Source organism: Synchiropus splendidus, chromosome 1 (genome assembly GCF_027744825.2).
Source record: "Synchiropus splendidus isolate RoL2022-P1 chromosome 1, RoL_Sspl_1.0, whole genome shotgun sequence".
NCBI classification, from domain to species: domain Eukaryota; kingdom Metazoa; phylum Chordata; class Actinopteri; order Syngnathiformes; family Callionymidae; genus Synchiropus; species Synchiropus splendidus.
Genome location: NC_071334.1, coordinates 32,453,682 through 32,471,032, shown reverse-complemented (window position 1 = coordinate 32,471,032; position 17,351 = coordinate 32,453,682). Strand labels below are relative to the sequence as shown.

General features: G+C 42.1%; 2 protein-coding genes across 6 annotated transcripts; one reads left to right on the top strand and one right to left on the bottom strand.

Annotated features, from left to right (window-relative positions):
- The first annotated feature begins 533 nt into the window (after nucleotides 1–533).
- On the top strand, nucleotides 534–2,424 carry LOC128769482 (cytochrome c oxidase subunit 6B1). Of its 2 annotated transcripts, XM_053883253.1 has the most exons (4): nucleotides 534–713; nucleotides 1,902–2,018; nucleotides 2,097–2,197; nucleotides 2,271–2,424. In XM_053883253.1, the coding sequence occupies exons 2-4, from the start codon at nucleotides 1,913–1,915 to the stop codon at nucleotides 2,322–2,324; spliced, it is 261 nt and encodes an 86-aa protein (XP_053739228.1). In that variant the 5' UTR covers nucleotides 534–713; nucleotides 1,902–1,912; the 3' UTR covers nucleotides 2,325–2,424. The 2 variants fall into 2 exon arrangements, with proteins under 2 accessions (XP_053739228.1, XP_053739218.1); XM_053883243.1 differs by lacking the exon at nucleotides 534–713 and having other exon boundaries at nucleotides 1,365–2,018; nucleotides 2,097–2,407.
- On the bottom strand, nucleotides 1,261–16,929 carry LOC128769459 (katanin-interacting protein). Of its 4 annotated transcripts, none has more exons than XM_053883206.1 (26): nucleotides 16,793–16,929; nucleotides 16,276–16,377; nucleotides 15,373–15,461; nucleotides 15,143–15,254; nucleotides 14,858–15,041; nucleotides 14,711–14,794; nucleotides 13,574–13,710; nucleotides 13,380–13,480; nucleotides 12,698–12,761; nucleotides 12,414–12,623; nucleotides 12,201–12,338; nucleotides 10,107–10,896; nucleotides 8,759–9,514; nucleotides 8,487–8,689; nucleotides 8,352–8,421; nucleotides 8,102–8,279; nucleotides 7,869–8,034; nucleotides 7,594–7,763; nucleotides 7,440–7,498; nucleotides 7,051–7,161; nucleotides 6,547–6,686; nucleotides 6,386–6,487; nucleotides 6,157–6,317; nucleotides 5,714–5,740; nucleotides 5,386–5,471; nucleotides 1,261–4,382 (listed from the first exon to the last, which is right to left on the bottom strand). In XM_053883206.1, exons 2-26 carry the CDS (start codon nucleotides 16,354–16,356, stop codon nucleotides 4,324–4,326), a joined length of 4,278 nt encoding a protein of 1,425 aa, XP_053739181.1. In that variant the 5' UTR covers nucleotides 16,357–16,377; nucleotides 16,793–16,929; the 3' UTR covers nucleotides 1,261–4,323. The 4 variants fall into 4 exon arrangements, with proteins under 4 accessions (XP_053739181.1, XP_053739188.1, XP_053739198.1 ...); XM_053883213.1 differs by having other exon boundaries at nucleotides 5,386–5,468; XM_053883223.1 differs by lacking the exon at nucleotides 5,714–5,740.
- Between the last annotated feature and the right edge of the window lie 422 nt (nucleotides 16,930–17,351).

The following is a 17,351-nucleotide window of genomic DNA, read 5'->3' as shown; positions in this document are numbered from 1 at the left end:
GCAAATACTAATAGTGACGGCAGAAATACATTCCGGAGATTTCTCCGTTTCATTACCATGCAATGTAAGGTTTGTCATTATTATTATTTCATTTTTATCGCGTATCCGTTTGGAACAGTTTGTAGTAATATGGATGTTAATAATTCGTGAACCGTCACAAGAAAATAAATGAGCGCGTTTCAAGAATTTGAAGAAAAGTTTAATGGGTTAATGGAGTGTGGTGTCACATTTGAACTTGAATTTCATTCATTAGACTAAAAGAAAACCACGTGTGAAGACGTACAGAATAACATTTCGATGTTCGGTGCTTTGAAGTCTTTATATAAGTGCTGTCAATTCTCGATTCGGAAGATTCGGTTCCAGTTGACCACGGCAGTGACAGGGCAAGTTAATCATTACCAGCGCAGAACACTGAACGTGCACTTCCGCGTCAGGCTCTGCAGTGTTGACGTCAAAGGTGAAATTCTATTCTAAGTCATTTCAAACAGCAGACTGAACTGCTCATGACCCATCCAAGTCCACGCGTCCCGCACACTCCCACGCGCGTGCGATCCACGGTCGTGATTCTTCAATGTGACCCGGGTCCGCCATACCGTTAGGATGGGACTGCACGGCCGCATGCCGAGAGCGCGCACGCTGCTCACGCACATCCGTCACACTTTCACCAGCAGCATAAAGTCATTTTGGGCTCGATCCTGCCAACTGACACCAAGGTAACATCCACCTGCTCGTTTTTGCCTCGCAATCTTCACGTTTATCCTTAAAAAGCGCCATTCTTATTCATCATTTGCGTGTTTTGTGTGAGAATGCGGTGACAGTTCACCTTCACACCCACATTTACTTTCGATTGTAATACGAATTAATCCAATATTGATTGTTAAGAGCGGTCAAATGAACGTAAATAACACTGTTCCCCATGAGTTTGCGAGCGAGGAGACTGCGGGTCGCTGTGCGAGGGAACCATTTGACAGGCCTGCTGATCAAGGTTATTGATAAGCGCTGAAATCGGTGTCCCATTTCTTTAATCCATATTTTTCATCAATAATCAAAAAATACTTAAGGCATTGCGGGTTTTTTTTAATTCGTCGTGTGAGTATTGTAAAAACTGAAAGAATTATTTTATAGAATAAAGGTTGATTTATCTCGAAACGTTCAGTGAATGTGACGCTTCAGGAACTAAAAATAACCGAGTATACAGTGAACGCACCATAAAGATATGAGTAGACCATTTTACTTCAAGGAACAAAGAAGAGGAGAAATCATGAAAGATTATTTATTAAGGACAGAAAGCGCAGACAGGTTGCAGTGAAATTGAAAGTTACAAATATGCTCATGCTATGTGTTGTTCGGTGAGTATATTTCCTGTTATGGTGGCTGATTCGTGTTTGTTGAATTCAACCAAATCTATTGATAAAAGCTGAATGAGTATGAAGAGTGTGTTTTCACCATTTCTATTATCATCATTTTGATAAATACTGGGCTTGTTTGAGTTTGTATGTATTGTACATATAATATATTGATATATTATATACTTGAGAAAAAAAAAAAGTTTAAAAAAAATGTAGTATTTATGACTGACTTGTATCAGTTAGATGTATAATTCAGTAAAATTAACATCCAAGATTCAACTCGATTCCCCCCTGATTCTTATGGTTTTAAATTGTAATTGTGTAAACTGGGCTTTATCACTACAAATAATGTCTTTGTGACTTCAAACACCAAAGCTGTTGGTGCTTAAATAGCCACATAGGTTAGATAGGTTATTTCTGCCATTTAGAAACTCCACATCAAGATGACTGGATATTCAGGTCGGTCCTGTCACCATCATCTACTCCATCCAAGCCGCAGCAATTGTCTCTTACCGCTTGACAGACTTAGAACTAACGGCTGTTTCTTGACAGAGTAAAAGAAGATGGCTGACGATATTAAGGCCAAACTTGACAACTATCGCACGGCTCCCTTTGACGCCAGGTTCCCCAACCAAAATCAAACTAGGAACTGCTGGTCCAACTACCTGGGTGAGTTTAGGTCTCCGCTGCAGTGAAAAGACCCATTGGTTCACATGATATTAACTATTGTTTCACTTCTATTAATAGACTATCACCGCTGCCAAAAAGCTCTGGATGCCAAAGGGGTGGACAACGCCCCATGTGACTGGTACAAGAGGGTCTACAAATCCATCTGCCCTGTCTCCTGGGTAAATGATCACAGAGCAGTGTTTACCACAGATCGGTCCGTGCATACAATTGGTTCTGATATTTTCCCGACAGATTCAAAAATGGGATGACCAAAGAGAAGACGGAACCTTTCCCGGAAAAATCTGACAGGTGTGAGCCGTCAGAGTCATAAATGTGCTGTAACCGATTCATTCCTCATTCATGTACAGCAGAAGCTGCATTAAAATATATTTAAAAGTACTGCTTTTTGGAGTCTTCATTTTTGCAAAGCATTAATGAGTTATTAAAAATGCACTTGTTTGATGTGAGTGTAGAAGGTAACCATCGTGAAACTTTGATCTTCAAGTTTAATAATTCTACAACAGATTAAACCAAGAATAGAAAAATAATTTGATATTTTCAAACACAACCAAAAACAGCCACCACACCAAAACCTCCCCTTGCAGGGTGAACTTGAACACATTGTGAGATTATATTTGGGGTACATGTGGATGACACAAGTAGTAAGACATCAAGTGTTGTGGTAAATCACAATAAAGTCATTCTCAATTTGTGGTTAGATAAGTGTCTGTATACACATGCAAAGTTGCCCATCTCGTTTTTGAATGGAAAAATATGACAGGACAGTGTCTGGTGTGAAAAATGATGAGTACAATATTATGTTAATAGTTTAGAACATGCAGATGGTCATATCAGTTTAGCTTCCCAAACCACCTCATATTGTCCTTCAAGAATTTAAAGAATGACTAAAATCGATACAAACATAGAATCATACATCTGTAATAAACACTTGTGATTATGAATATATAAAAGTTAATATTGTATCTGATCAGGAAATACAGATGAAATGGTATGTGTGAAAAGATTTTTTACAAAATAGCAAAATCTATTGTGCAATTCTGATGATTGAACAAGTGAATGTGTATAAACTGAAATGAGATATTTTCTATTGATTTTACATGTGTAGTCACATTACATAGGGACGACTTAAGAAGCAGAAGAGGTAGACGGTGTAACTACTGACAGCACTAATATGAACTTTGAAATATATGAAATGTGCCATTACGTTGTTGATTATTTCATATTCACATCACTGATGGTGAGACTGACAATGGTCACCAGACTAATAAAATGTTCATTTACAAAACGCTATTCAGATGTAGTTACTGAGCGTGATAAGTTTTTATAGATAGGAAATTGATCTGAAATTACTTATTAGCTTCTTATTATGAAGCAAAGTGTTTCATTTTGCCAATGAATAAATCTAGCCATAAAATCAGTTATTAGCGGGTGTCTTGGGTACTTTTAAAAAAAGAACATTCAGTCTGCAATGTAATACTTTATGAGATAATTACTGATCTCAACAATAGAAGTAATAAAAAAACAACTTTACATTGATTCACTAAAGTCACTGAGTTCAGTATTTGTGCAGAAGTGATGGTGAACATGTTCAAGAGAGTCGTGTCTAAAAGGGTCTGGACCGTGAGTGACACTGAAATGTACAGAAGATGAAAGTACTGTGGGATGTTGTAAGGGATATTATGGGATATTATGGGATGGAGGACGGAACTCCAATGAGATGACATGAGGTGAAATCTGATTTAAACTCTCTGACAGCACATGCAACTCTATTAAAGGTCACTTAGAAGTCAAGTTTGATTTCCACCTGATGTTCAGCAGAGTAGGAAAAACTTGAATCTAATCTTACGGAGCTAAACATATTAGCATAAACCATGGGAAGCTCAGTTATCCCACTTGTACAAAGGGACTGCACGTCTAATGTCACAATACTCAGTCATAAACATAGGTGCAACGCTCTATATTAAACAGCAGAAAGAAAGTGTAACTGAGTGTAAATCTATTACTGAGTGCATAGTGTACCTGCTGATCGGCAGGAGCCAGTTCTCCACCCATTTGGCAAGGAGCTGATTTTTCAGGCTAATAAGTGGCTACAAACTGGAGGGTGTTGTCACATGACCTTGTGTATTTACAGCTCATTGAGATATGCAGCACATGTAGCAGCAGGTAAAGTCTGAGGCACAGCAGTTCCGCTGGTACAGGTCGACCCTGGCACTGTGGGTGGAGCAAGTGGACAACCAGTGGGCTTTGGATAAACACTTGCAGTTGTGCATGATGAATGTCAGGCTCAGTATCTCCTCTTCCCGTATTTGCCGCCGTCCGTCATGCAGGTCTTGGGTCGGAGGGCTGAAATCAGAGACAACAATTATAAGGGTGTTGTTTGAAAAACACGGGAATAAAATCACTTTGCAGGGAACATTTATCAACCCATACTCGACAAACTGGTTAACAGTGTATTCTTCCAGTTAAGATGAGTTTTCTGTTAGACAGGACCAAACACACCAGGCTCTTGACCACTGAGCACCTTTGATGTCAATAAACACAAATGACTGGAAACAAAAACTAGCTTCCTGGGAGAAAGGTAGCTCCGGAACAAGACTCACATCGTGTTTATCAAATTTACGGAAAAAATAATAATTAAAAGATGGAAACTGATGAGCAGTTGTGGGCACAATAAAGCCTCCAATCCAGAAATCTCAGGTGATCACATGTGAGAAAACAAAGGGCACCTCAGCAGCCGGAAAACATATGCAACATGTGACTTCCAAGGGCATTAGTTGTTCACTTTGGTTTTTTTTTTGTTTGTTTTTTAATGGAAGAACCTTACATTGGTGGAAACATAGCTAAATGACAGGACCACTTCCCCTGTTCGAGGAGGACCTCTCATGAATTATTGTTATCAATTCAACAAAGGTCACCACTCCCCCTTTGCTTCCATGTTTCTCTGTCGGATCACTGTTTGATAGGCGACATTATGTTCCACGTTTAAATCACTGTTCAAGTCGGCAGCGGTCGGCTCTCCCCAAAAGCGAAGATTTGTTTAACATGTTGTTTAACATTTCAGTTTTCGGGCGTCGTTCATCTGTGCAAATTCATCCCGACCACATATAGGAATTATCTGATAAGAGTTAAGCACATCAGGTGTCTGTCTCTCTTTGGTCGGGACTGAGCAAAACCAGTACGAAAACATAATTGTTATGTGTACAGGCCTCCTCTGCCAGCAAAATGAAATGGTATGGAGCTGTGGGCCATAAGTGTACAACATCTTTTGAAGTTCCAGAGGGGGCGCTCGCGGCCGACTCAATCACTGGATTAGAACACAAGGAAAACCATAAGTGTCTTCTCTGACCAGGATCAGCTGTCTGCCTGGACTTGCTGTGGTGAACGATCTGGTTCTCGTTGGTCATCTTCACATCTTGATCTTCTTCGTAGCTGCTGCAGCACAAGAACAAAGGAGAGGGGCATGTATAGAATTTTAGGTGCGGTAAACGTGCACGACTGAACACATTGTAGGCGGACTGAAAAGCCGATTGAAGGCAGCTCCTCCAAGTCTGGACAGCTAACAGGGAAGGTGCAGGGAGGTCAAGAGACAAGGTTACTAGAGGGTTGCTGTCTGACAACATTCAGGCGGCATCAGGGCAGGAGGTGACGATTGGCTGAGTATAGGAACTACTTACTGCTGGTGACGTCTGCTGTCTCGGGGGCTGAGGTGAAGAAAAGCACAGTTGAAAATCCAAAGGACCATTCTCCCGAAAACATTGGACATCATGTGTTTCATGTGTCAATGGCAACACATACAGGGGAGGAACAGGGGAGAATGAGTTGTAATGGACAAGATGGTGGAGCAAAAAGTATACGGTCCTTCTCGTTCCATTAAATATGAAATATGAGTTCTGCACTATGACACTGCCTTACAATCCTACTGGTGGTGAACATCATGGATGGGGACTTAAATAATAAATAAAATGTCAATATATGGAAAGATGTGATTTCAATGGAAGAACAAATGTCATACACCGTTGTCAGCAGGTGATTTTCAATATAAAATTAGAAACCCAAGAAAACAAAACAATGGAAAAACAACATCTTATAATTCCTCATAATTTGACATGGAACGCACCTGATGACATTGCGCCGCTCACTGTGTGTGATATAGGAGCTGTCAGTGAACAGGATGGTGTGGTACGGCACCTGCGGCTCACAGGTCGGCAGAATACCACGAGGCGTGTGACCTACACAATCCAAGATGCCATTGTACACCAGCAGGTCGTCCACTAGCAGCTGCAGAAACATAAACGAGGGAGTCAACCCATGCTGTTGAGCAACATCAGCTCAGCATATCGCCACACCCCAAACTCCTTCACTCCTCTCTGGGGCGTCTTGGAGTAGTTCCACAGTTTAATCATCGACACGATCACCGGCTGATCGAAGATGACATACACACGGTTCACCTGCGGGAGAGAAGTTGGTTTCAGTCGCTGTCGATGAAAAACGTTCCTCGCTCACATACAAGTCCAGGTAGCACTGGTGCAAGCCACATGTGTCGTCCATCATGCGTGCTGTTGACACCGTCTATTAGCTTATCTGGAGTTCTCACGTCACCACTGACATTGTCCAGGACGTTGACACTGTCTGGAAAAGCAGCAATGTCTGGTGGTTCAACCTTTAAGGGAGAGCAACAACCTGATTTGACCTGCAGTTATACTCATAATCAGACATTAGAAAAACGTACCATACCAACGTACCACCCACGAAATTTGAGAAGAAAAACAGATGAATAAGCCACACCGGTGCTTATAGACGTATGAGGATCACTTCTAAAGTACTTTTGACAACAGGGCCAGCATGGAGACTGACTCATGAAACAAAGTCGGCAGTGAATCATAAACTCCTTGTATCTTTTATTCACGTTAAAGCTTGCCTGCTTTTCAATGTTGCAGCTTAAAATAATTAAAGATGTAACAAATGTAACGGCTAACAAGAAAAGTCGCAGTCAAGCTTGTTAAAAGGATACTGTTGTCATTGAGATGGATCTTCTCGTTACTCTGGTTGTAAAACTCGAGGCCATTGAGACCGATGTAGTACGGGTCGCCCCATGTTGTCAGCAGCTGCAGCTGAAATATAACTGTCGGATGAAGGTCAAGGAAGATGGTGACTCAGGTGCTCTGTTTTCACGTCATGAACAGTACTGACAGAGATCTGATATTGCAGACAATAGCAAATGTACATTCACATAAAGGTCTATAGGCATTTCAATGTTCTACGCACTAATCAAGACAACAAATGAAAATCAGAGAACAGAGAGTTCATTTCTGCCACAGGTCTGCTCGATTGCTTGGATCATATGACAGATTATGAACTCATGTGGAGGAGAGAAAATGCAAAAGTGTCCTGAAAGGATGCATCCACGGAGCATGGATGGCGTTTCGTAGTCCATGCTGGCCTGCTCTGGATTGGTAGAGCTGAAAGGTGAAAAAATAACATTAGTTTCCAAAATGTACACTGTACAATGTAAACAGTTACTACAAAGAAAAAAAACAAAAACAATGTGCTGTACTTGTTGATGTAGTCTTCAGCCGTTTTGGAGACGGCAGGTGGCGGCATGAAGTCTACAAAAAGAAGCTCCTGGGCAAAGTCAAAATGACAGTTGCCAGGGCCTTTTCTGATCAGAAACCCTTCTGATGGGGAGATGGCGACGTCATCCAAGAACACATGGATCATCTTTACCTGGCGCAGAAATGCAGTCTCTCATTAACAAGTTGCACTAAATGTTAGTAGCATATCTGAAACGGCTTATATTTTCACCCCTTCCAATTTTTGAAAGTGTCTCACCCCTCTGTAGGAATCTTCAGGGGACTTATTGTAGTTCCAGATCCGGAGTCCAGCAATAGTCTGGGCTTGGTTGAAGTTAAAGGTCAGGGTGTGCGTCTCTCCATAGGAGAAAGGGATCATCCACATGTGGGTGTCATCAGTAGTGATGTTTTGCCCATCAATGAGCCTGTGAAATAAGAGATGTTACAATTATTATTATTTATTATTACATATGATCTATAAATAAAACATACTTATCAAGGGTGCGCTGGTCAGTTGCATATTCCGGCAGGTCGTTGAGGTCCCTGGGTGAGGCAGTCACAATGCTAAGGTCCAGTGATACAGCCTCACCATCCTTCCCAACGACCTCCAAACCAGTCAGGCCCATGTAGTGAGAGTCGCCCCATGTCAACATGAGCTCCAGTCGAAGGCCTGAGTGGAAAATTCCAGACAAAGTTTTAATACACATTTGATGATGCTCAGGAAACATTTCAGCGTCCTTACACTTTCCAGTGAACATCCCAGGAATATGCTGCTCTGCTTCACTTTGTGCAGGGTTGAGTTGAAGTTTCAACTACAACAAAAGAGGCGGTTTCATCATGAGGTCTTCCAAGAATCAAGCAGTCATTGTTCACTTACAGCAAGGTCTTCCTCTCTGAAGCCAGCTTGTGTGAAGGGTCTTTCATCTCCATCTGCCGTGCACGGTCGCTGCAGCTCCTCCTCATAAACCAGACCCTCAGACTGTTCCCCTTCGCAAAGGAAGGTTTCATCATAATGAGACATTGCCTCCAAGATTTCATCATCAGTGGTGAACAGGATTGTGTCCCCAAACTGATCTAGACCTGGAGTCACAGAAGAAGAATTTCAGAGGCAAAAAAGCAAAGACGCTGCTGAGTCTTCAATGGAAGTACCTCCAGAAAGTGTCCCTGAAGCTTTTGCAATTTCCCCCTTGAAGATGCATCGGCCATCTAACAGCATCTCCACTTCCTTCACCCCTCTAAAGGAGTGGATACGTGACTTGTTGTAGTTCCACACACGGATCATGGCCACCTGGTAGAGATCTCCAAAGTCGAGGAAAATGGTGTGGTTCCGGCCCGGCGTGAAAGGTGCTAACCAAAGGTGCATGTCATCTTGGGTGCGATTCACTCCATCAATTAAGTTGGTGACGACACGTGGATCTTTGCCATAAGCAGGGAGAATGTTTATGTCAGGGGGATCGGCAACAATGTGAGCTGGACACAGAGGCTCGCCACTGGAGCTGAAGACCTCCAGGCCGTTCAGACCCACATAGTGGCGGTCGCCCCAGGTGGACATGATATTAATGATTAATCTCTGACCCTGTGGAAGCACTGGGATCTCAAACTCCTCATCCCGCTCCATGACAGAACTATCAGGGTTCTCACATAACGCAGGCTGAGTGTTGACAGAAGAAAGAGGGCTACGCGGTGCTGCAGATGTGTTGACTGAGCCGGAGGGAGGGCCACGGCCCTGTCGCTGAAGGAACTCGTCAAAGATGTCCCCTTCAAAGGCCATGTTGGAGATGCGTCCACGCTGACTTTGGTTAAACTTAGTTAGGGAGTCCCAGGACTCAATGAGAGGGTCATCGTGCAGCTTCGCTGCGAAGGCGCCCTGTCTCCTGGAGGTGCTGACCAAAGACAGCGGCTCATCTACAATAGAGAAATATGTATTGGCAAGTTAATAAGTCCACCACAAACAATATACACTGAGTGGCAGTTGGTTGGTCTCCATTTATGTTGTCTTAAAGACATGATAGCTTAAAAATACAGATGAATATATCTTTAAAAATGTTTTTAACTTGAGCCCATTTCAGCTGAAACATTGTCAGAGAGCAGACTTCCTGAATTCTTCCCGTTAAACATAAAGAAGGAAGTAGTGAGGATGAAGACAGAAAATTTGCTATTGTTTGAGTCAAAAGAAAACCAAGTAAACAAGATGTAAAAAGCGGTCACATTCCACACACTCCAAATTTCAGACAACACATTAATTTTAGACATACAACAGTAGACATAAAAAAACTCTACTTCATTTCTATCTGTCTACACTTGCCACTGTGGAATGTGGAAGCAGTAACATTGTGTAAAACAAAAAGCAGTCTGGCAGAAACAGCAAGAAGATGAATAGGTAAAACATGATTGTTCCACAGGATCAATGAGAACAGTTAAGAACTCTTTGCTGATGTGAGAGAAAAGAAACAATGGCATATGAAGCATAGGGGGAAATTTAGACACAAAAACATACCCGAGCTTGACGGTGCTGGAACTCTAGTCGGTTGCTCCTCTGACTGTCTGTTTCGGAAAGAGCTCCTGCGTCCACTCACAGGCCGGTGTCTATGCTCCTCCAGGAGGTCGCAGTTCCTGTCTGAAGATTCAGCATTCTGTGGAGCCCCTTGTCGGGCTCTGCACACTTGACCTGGATTACATGAAAGCTCAGGCAGCAAAGACGAGGCTGAGGGGGATTTTGGCTCTGTAGACTGCTGAGGAACGAGCCACAGAGGCCTCTCCCTACTCGCCTCACTGCCATCTGGAGCCCCCCTGTTTAGAGGCTGCAGCCACTGGGGGGCTACACGCGATGAGGAAGGCTGCATTGTAACCGCCTGCTCCTCCTGTTGCCTGGCAGAAGTGTACTCCGCCGTAGATGACAGGTCGAATGAGTTCCTTTGACTTGGATAGCGGCGATTTGATGGCTGAGCAGGTGAGGAAGCGATGGGTGGCAGTTGAACATGAGAGTTCTCCTGCATGTCTAACATCGTCACGTTGGTCTTGTCAGGCTCCCTCACTGATGAGATGTGTTTTCGCAGGCCATCATTTTCCCATGCCCCGTCATTGCTCTGCTGTGGGCTGGTCCCCCCCAGGTTATATCCAGAGGACACTGGGCTGGAGAAGACTGATTCTGGCACCTGGAAATCCTGCAGATCGATGGCGGTGCTGCAGTCAGAGACATTGTTGCCGCAGCCTTTCTTCAATTCGCCTTCAAATACCAAAGTGCTGTTGAGGTAGAGCTTCACATGTCGAGCACCAATGTCAAGCTCCTGCAAAGACAAGGTGCCAAAGGTAACCCAGTAAATCAACATGTGACATGAGACATGGTGAAAAACCATCATTATTATTGAAAAAATAAAAAAATACATGCTGACCGATAAGAGGTTTCGTTTGAGATAAAGGAGGACATGAAGAGGATTGGTGTGAGGACGATGAACAAGACATAACATAAGGCAGCACTGGGACAGAGCCGCTGTACATACAAGCAGATGTTTTTTTTTTGACCCATACTAATTTCCTGCATGGATTTAATCAAAGTAAATTGTGCTAGTAATAGATCATTGTGCAATGAGCTTAATCGTACTGTGGGTGGCAGAAGCATCACAGAGCTTCATTAATACAGCCACAGAAGAGAGGTGAACAAGAGGGAATCAATGATGAAACTTTCAAAATGTTGGCAAATCCACATTTTGTCTCAAAGTCATGTGAAGAATGGCAAGTGATTCAATTGTACATTGTGTGGTTAAACAGTCAAAAAGTCCTGTTTTAACTGGAGCGGGACATGTCTATCATCTCATTTAAACAGGAGAGGTCTTCACCACGTTTGCAAATCTAAACAAACCAAAATAACTCCACCAAAAACAAATCACTTCTCAGTTAGTACATTTCCAACCTGTCCTTAAAGTTTCCTTGAACTTGTTTGTCCATTTGGGAGATACTAAAAAATGTAAAATCCGATGGTCTTTCTAATGATCTGGTATAATTGAATACATTGCATACATGCATGAATATCTGCTCAATATCAGGGAGCAACATAATTATTGACACACGCCTGGCCTTTTTTATGAATGAGTTTCTATCAGCGTTCCTTAAAATCAACATTTAACAAACCCTCAGCAGCTATCATTAGCCAGCACAGATATAAAGTCTGGGCTACAACAATGTGTTGGCTAAGGCCCATGACAAATCTGATTTATCATCAGACTGCAGACCAACACAAGCCCACTCTGCATCAATCCCATCTGACTCACCTCGCCAGATGAAGTGAATACTCCTTCCCAATCCAAACACAGATCGGTCTTCAAAGCAGTAGAAACACTTAATGTTGTGCAACGTGTGGTTTGTAAACCACTCAGACCAACAATATGGATGACAAGCACGCTTGCCTCACCGCTAATCCTGTGGTGGTAATCTCTCCCTGCTCCACATTTCAAGAGACTGACATGCGGCTCAGCCACTACTTAAACAGGACCACACCCTGAAGGTACTACGTCATCGTTCTCATAGACGCACACAAGCATAGAGGAATTATGAGCCCCACTGACTACACGGATTAAAAACTGATAATACAAACGTTAAGGCTTCTGTTGTAGTTCCAGATTTTGATGTGGGATATTCCAAAGTCTTCACAACGCTCCACATTCCTGATGATGAAGTACAGCTGAACTGGAGGGTGAAATGCACAGGTCCACATATTCCATCCATTTGTAGTCTGTGTAACACAAAACACAGTCAAAAGCAGTGGAACATACGTCCGATTTATCTGGACTTTTTGCCCCCCGCATACTTTCTCCTTCCCGTTTACGAGAGCTCCCAGGTTCCCTGGACAGTCTGCGTTCCTGATGTCTATGTCATGAGGTGAGACGTACAGTTCTTTGTTTCGGTGGCTGAAAAACTGCAACTCAGTAAGCCCCACATACAAGGGATCTCCCCAGTTGGACAGGATCTCCATCGTCACATAGAGAGCAGGAGTGATTTCAGAGGAGGATTTCTTTCTCTGCAGAAATAGCACATCCTGTCACTTGTCTTGCACTGAGTCAGAAACTGTATCACTGATCATTCGTGACTCACCAACTGTTTGCTTTGGTTTTTGTTGACTGGATTCTCTGGGGCTTTCTGTGGCCTCTTGTGTTCCCTAAAAAAAAGACTGACAGTCTCAGCTTCAGCTTTTCAGCTTCAACCTCCTTCCTCAATTTGATGACACAAATTGGGGATTTTCTGAAGTTTGAAAATGTTTCTCTAGCCAAAACAGAATCTTATCCTGAGGAGTTTACATTTACTGATAAATAGCCAGTTACTTAGCAACACCCTCCGTACTGCTCTATATTGAAGCATGAACACAAACACCATTCTACTATTATATTACACCGTTGATCTAACTCATGCAAGGGAACACGCAGGCGAGACAGCAAATTTTCAGCGCTTTAATGAGAATAAAAAATATGAGGCGTTGATGCCAAGTTTGTTTCATGAGTCATTCTCGATGCTGGACCCATGTTTAGAAGCGGTCCTCATGCATTTTTAAGCATCACTGACCTTTCTACGGCACAGACAGCACCGCTGCACCCACGGCTTATCGACCGCTGCGGCTTATGTATGAACAATATCTATTTTCTGTCTTAAATTTAGTGGGTGCTGCTAATATTAATATCTCTATAGTCTGGAATATACAGTAGTTAACAGTCCTCTTTCAAGTTTTTTCAGGCACAAAAACCTCTTTAAATTTCAGATGCTGCAATACATGACCACTTACCTGGAGTTGATATGTGTAATTCTCTGCATAGCCAAGGTGATTCCATTCTCGTCTTTCTCACTGCCGTGACGAAAATCATCAACCACTGGATACTCTCGGTCCTGGAAGGTGTAGAGCGACAAAGCAAAGCAGTCAGTAGAGTTATTACTTTAATGGGCAAATGAGTAAAAATGTGTAGTGCTTGTCAGACTCACCCTCTTGATGTTGAAGGTGTCTGGATTCTGAACCACAAAGTTTTCTCGGGCTTGGCGTACCCTGAAGACCAGCTCCTCTGGATTTGGTTCCTCAAAGGAAGTTCTTCTTACAATTGGCAGCTCTCGTCTCCTCGGACCTAAAGCAGATGGGCGATTTAGTCACAAGATGTGAACTCAAACTAGGGAAGTCTGTAGTTTCAACAAAAAAATGGCTCTTTTTCTTAAGTTTAGAGGTGCAGATGAGACGCTTGCATATGCGTAAACATAACAGTAGTAAAGAAGAAGGAAATGCCTTTAATAAAGTAATCAATAGGATGCTAAATAAATACGGACAAAATAAATAATAATAGAAAACAGGTTAAGGACAGTCAAAGCATGAGAACATACCAGCTTAAAAAAAACACGGGTAACACCTAGGTCCCATCTATAATGCATTTATAAGACTTTATAGAACATATTATGAATGTTCATGATGAGGTTTATAAAATATTAGAAGTTGTGGATTTAACTTATGTTAACCATAACCCTCACCCTTGACCTAACCACATGCACATAGTATGTCATGATTAGAAATGTGTTACAGTAGCACTCTTCATTTCTGCACCTTATAATACTTATCAGACCTTGTTATAAGTTACCATCTGTGATTATGAAGCCTCATAATATCGTCTACAAAATCTTAAAAATGCACCATGAGGTCCTAAGAATGTATTAATAATGCATTAAAGGTGAGACCTTTTAAAGTATGAACAAAACACCAAGGCATGTCTGACCATCAAGCCACATTGGATCTCTGACCGTTTCTCTCCAATTATAAAAATATTTTCTGGCTTTGATTTCTCAGAATTTCATCACATTAGTTTGGATATTTATCACTGCAAGTCAACGATTTATTCTCTGGAAAGTCCTGGAAGAGCCCATCGCAGAAAAGCAGTGATCGTTTTACTAAAACCAGTCATGGGGCAGGCTGGCATTCAGTCACGCTGACTACAATTAAGATATCATTTCATGTGAGACAGTTTCAGAACTTCCTGGTCACTGGGAGGCTAAAACAAAGGCAGGACGTTGACAAGAACAGGGCCAAGGGCCTGTGCTTCAGGCGCCATTGATCTCATCGTCATGATGTCTGACGCCTACCTCTTTTGCTCTTCACCAACGTCGGCATCCTGGGTTTACCGGTAACCTTTTCCCTTGCAGAAACGGACAGATCGATTTTATGGCCTGAAAAAAAAAGAAAACTGTTGTCAGAACAGATAAATGGATTGATAACGAAATGAAACGCACCAGTTGTGGGTGCAGATTTTGGGGAAACAAAAGGCAGCCCCAGCTCATCAAGACCCTCGATGTTTTCCTCCTTTTCAGTCAGCTCTTCCACCCATTCTTCATCGGACTCCTTTGCCGCTTGCCCACCACTGCGGTACCACAACGGCAAACAGACTCCCTCTTCCATTGGGAATCTGGGATATTCCTGAGATAAATAACAATTTGGAAAATTCCCTCAGTTTTACTTAGTAGTAAATCACAAAAGTCAACTTAATGGAGTTGACTTTTCTGTTCAACACTACCCACCCATCGCTTCCTTTGAACCCTGCCAGGGGCAGTTTGGCTCCTCTCAGTGACTTGAAGATCTAGATCGCTGGCTTTATTTAGCTGGTGGGCGCTTCGACAAGCATCTGTGATTCTGGAAAGAGAAAGCCTTTTTAGCTGTTACATAGTAATAATTTATAGCAATAATCTTTTGAATGGTTGGATGTTGAGTTTGCCAAGTGTCAGAGGCATTGTTTGCATGCACACAGTACCTGTTTTTCTGCAGCTGGGTAATGAAATTTTCCTCTAAAACGTTGTTTGCTGTAGACACAGGCTTTTCTCCAAGACATGCCTTTTGCTCCTTCAAGAACATAAGCAAGTTGGTAGTTACAATAACATATAGCTTAGTGTATTCCTTTCCAACTACGTGAATGCGGCGCTCACTCTCATGTGTTATTAATCTTATATAATTTACAATAATTTCTATAAGTAGAGATATAGACAGCGTGTTTTTGTGGCAGAGAGATCTAAATGGAAAATCAGAGAAACAAACATAATAAGACTGAAGGGTGTGAGGATGAGAGTCATATTCCAACTGCAAAGGAAAGGAACCAGCCAGAGATTTTAGGAAATAACTCTTAATATAGGCAGTCTCCAGCAGAAAAAAAATCTCTCAAAAGCTATTAGTCTCAACATATTGAATTATTAATAGATCAAGTCATTTTTTAACAGTTTCAACTGACAAAGGATGCTGGTAGTGGCTTTGTCTTTGGGTTTCAAAACAAAACACTTCATGTAAGTGACTCTTGACATCAAACATGTCAGTGACAGAACCACCCCAATAGTTGCACCCACCTCCTGCTAAACATTAATGCAGTACTTATTCAAGCACCTAAAAAAATGCACTGACCGACGAAGTTATCTGTGTCACTCTTTAAAAAAATGTTTTCTGTGATGATAATCATGAACAGTAAGCAGAAAATTCAAAGGACTCACATCACTGGTCAAAGTGACAAGAGCGTCTGTATAGGAGAGCAGAAGAACAACTGAAGGGGAAATGATGTGAAACGTAAGTAGGTGTAGCAGCATAATAAGCACGTCACATCTTGACTGTGGACTATAAAAGACATCTTAATAAGAGCTCTAGTCAGCGAATTCGATGATGCTCATCCCACCTCCGCGTCCATTGTTTTGCTGCTGCTGATGTTCTCATAACATATTTCGACAGACCCGTCTTGTGGATGGGAAATCTGCATGTCGTTTGTCTGTGTTCAGCCCTGCAGAATGACACAACATACAGCAGCTCAAGGTTACATGTCACATGAAAACCCCACCCACTGTTCCCTGGTCAGTGCCAGAATACACACAAATCACCCCTGTCGTCGTCACTTATTTAATCTCTTATTTTAGTGGTGTTAATGCTCAATAGACACATCAAAACCTGATGACTCATCAAGACCCACAATCACAACTGTTGTGCTAGCAGCGACGGTGGCTTTAAATGGATTGAGATTTCACAAACAGCGAATACACATGTGCAGTGTGCATCACTGGCATGGTCGCTTTACAGCAGAATAACGCTTGACACATTAAACCGCGGGCATCGATGTTAGCGGAATTGCTAATAACAAACTCCGATGCTAACGAGTTAGAACCACGTAAATTCAAAGCAGTCGACGAAAATGGTCTTACATTGTTGTCCATGGATTCGCAACGATCTGGAGCAGAGTGACGATATATGAACATGCTCCATTCGAGGGAAAAGTGTTCGAAATGAACGACGAAACGAACGTTTCCTCATGTACCAAGTGTTGCTTTGGTAACCAGGGAATCAGCCAATGGAGGGCAGCGCGCTGTCAAGTCACGCCCAACTACGAAACGGCATTATATAAATACAGTTTTCATCACACCACCAGCATAATATAATCATAAAGTACCTCCAATTTTACAGTTATTGATTATGAATACACGTGATATATATAAATCGAAACAAATATATGAATGCACTTTCCGAAATCTTGCATACCAGATGATGCTTTTTAATTATATGAAATGCCTCTGTTATGCTGTGACTATGTCTTACAGAAAAAAAAAAAAAAACACTTGTACCCTACTCTAAGTGGCAAACAACTGCAGAACAAAAGGTTTTCCTGTATAATGTCCAACAGGCCATTTAACTGCCCTTACTCCTCCTAAGTGTGCGGGAGTTAATGGCTACATCTATCTATCTATCTATAGAGAATGTAAGTTG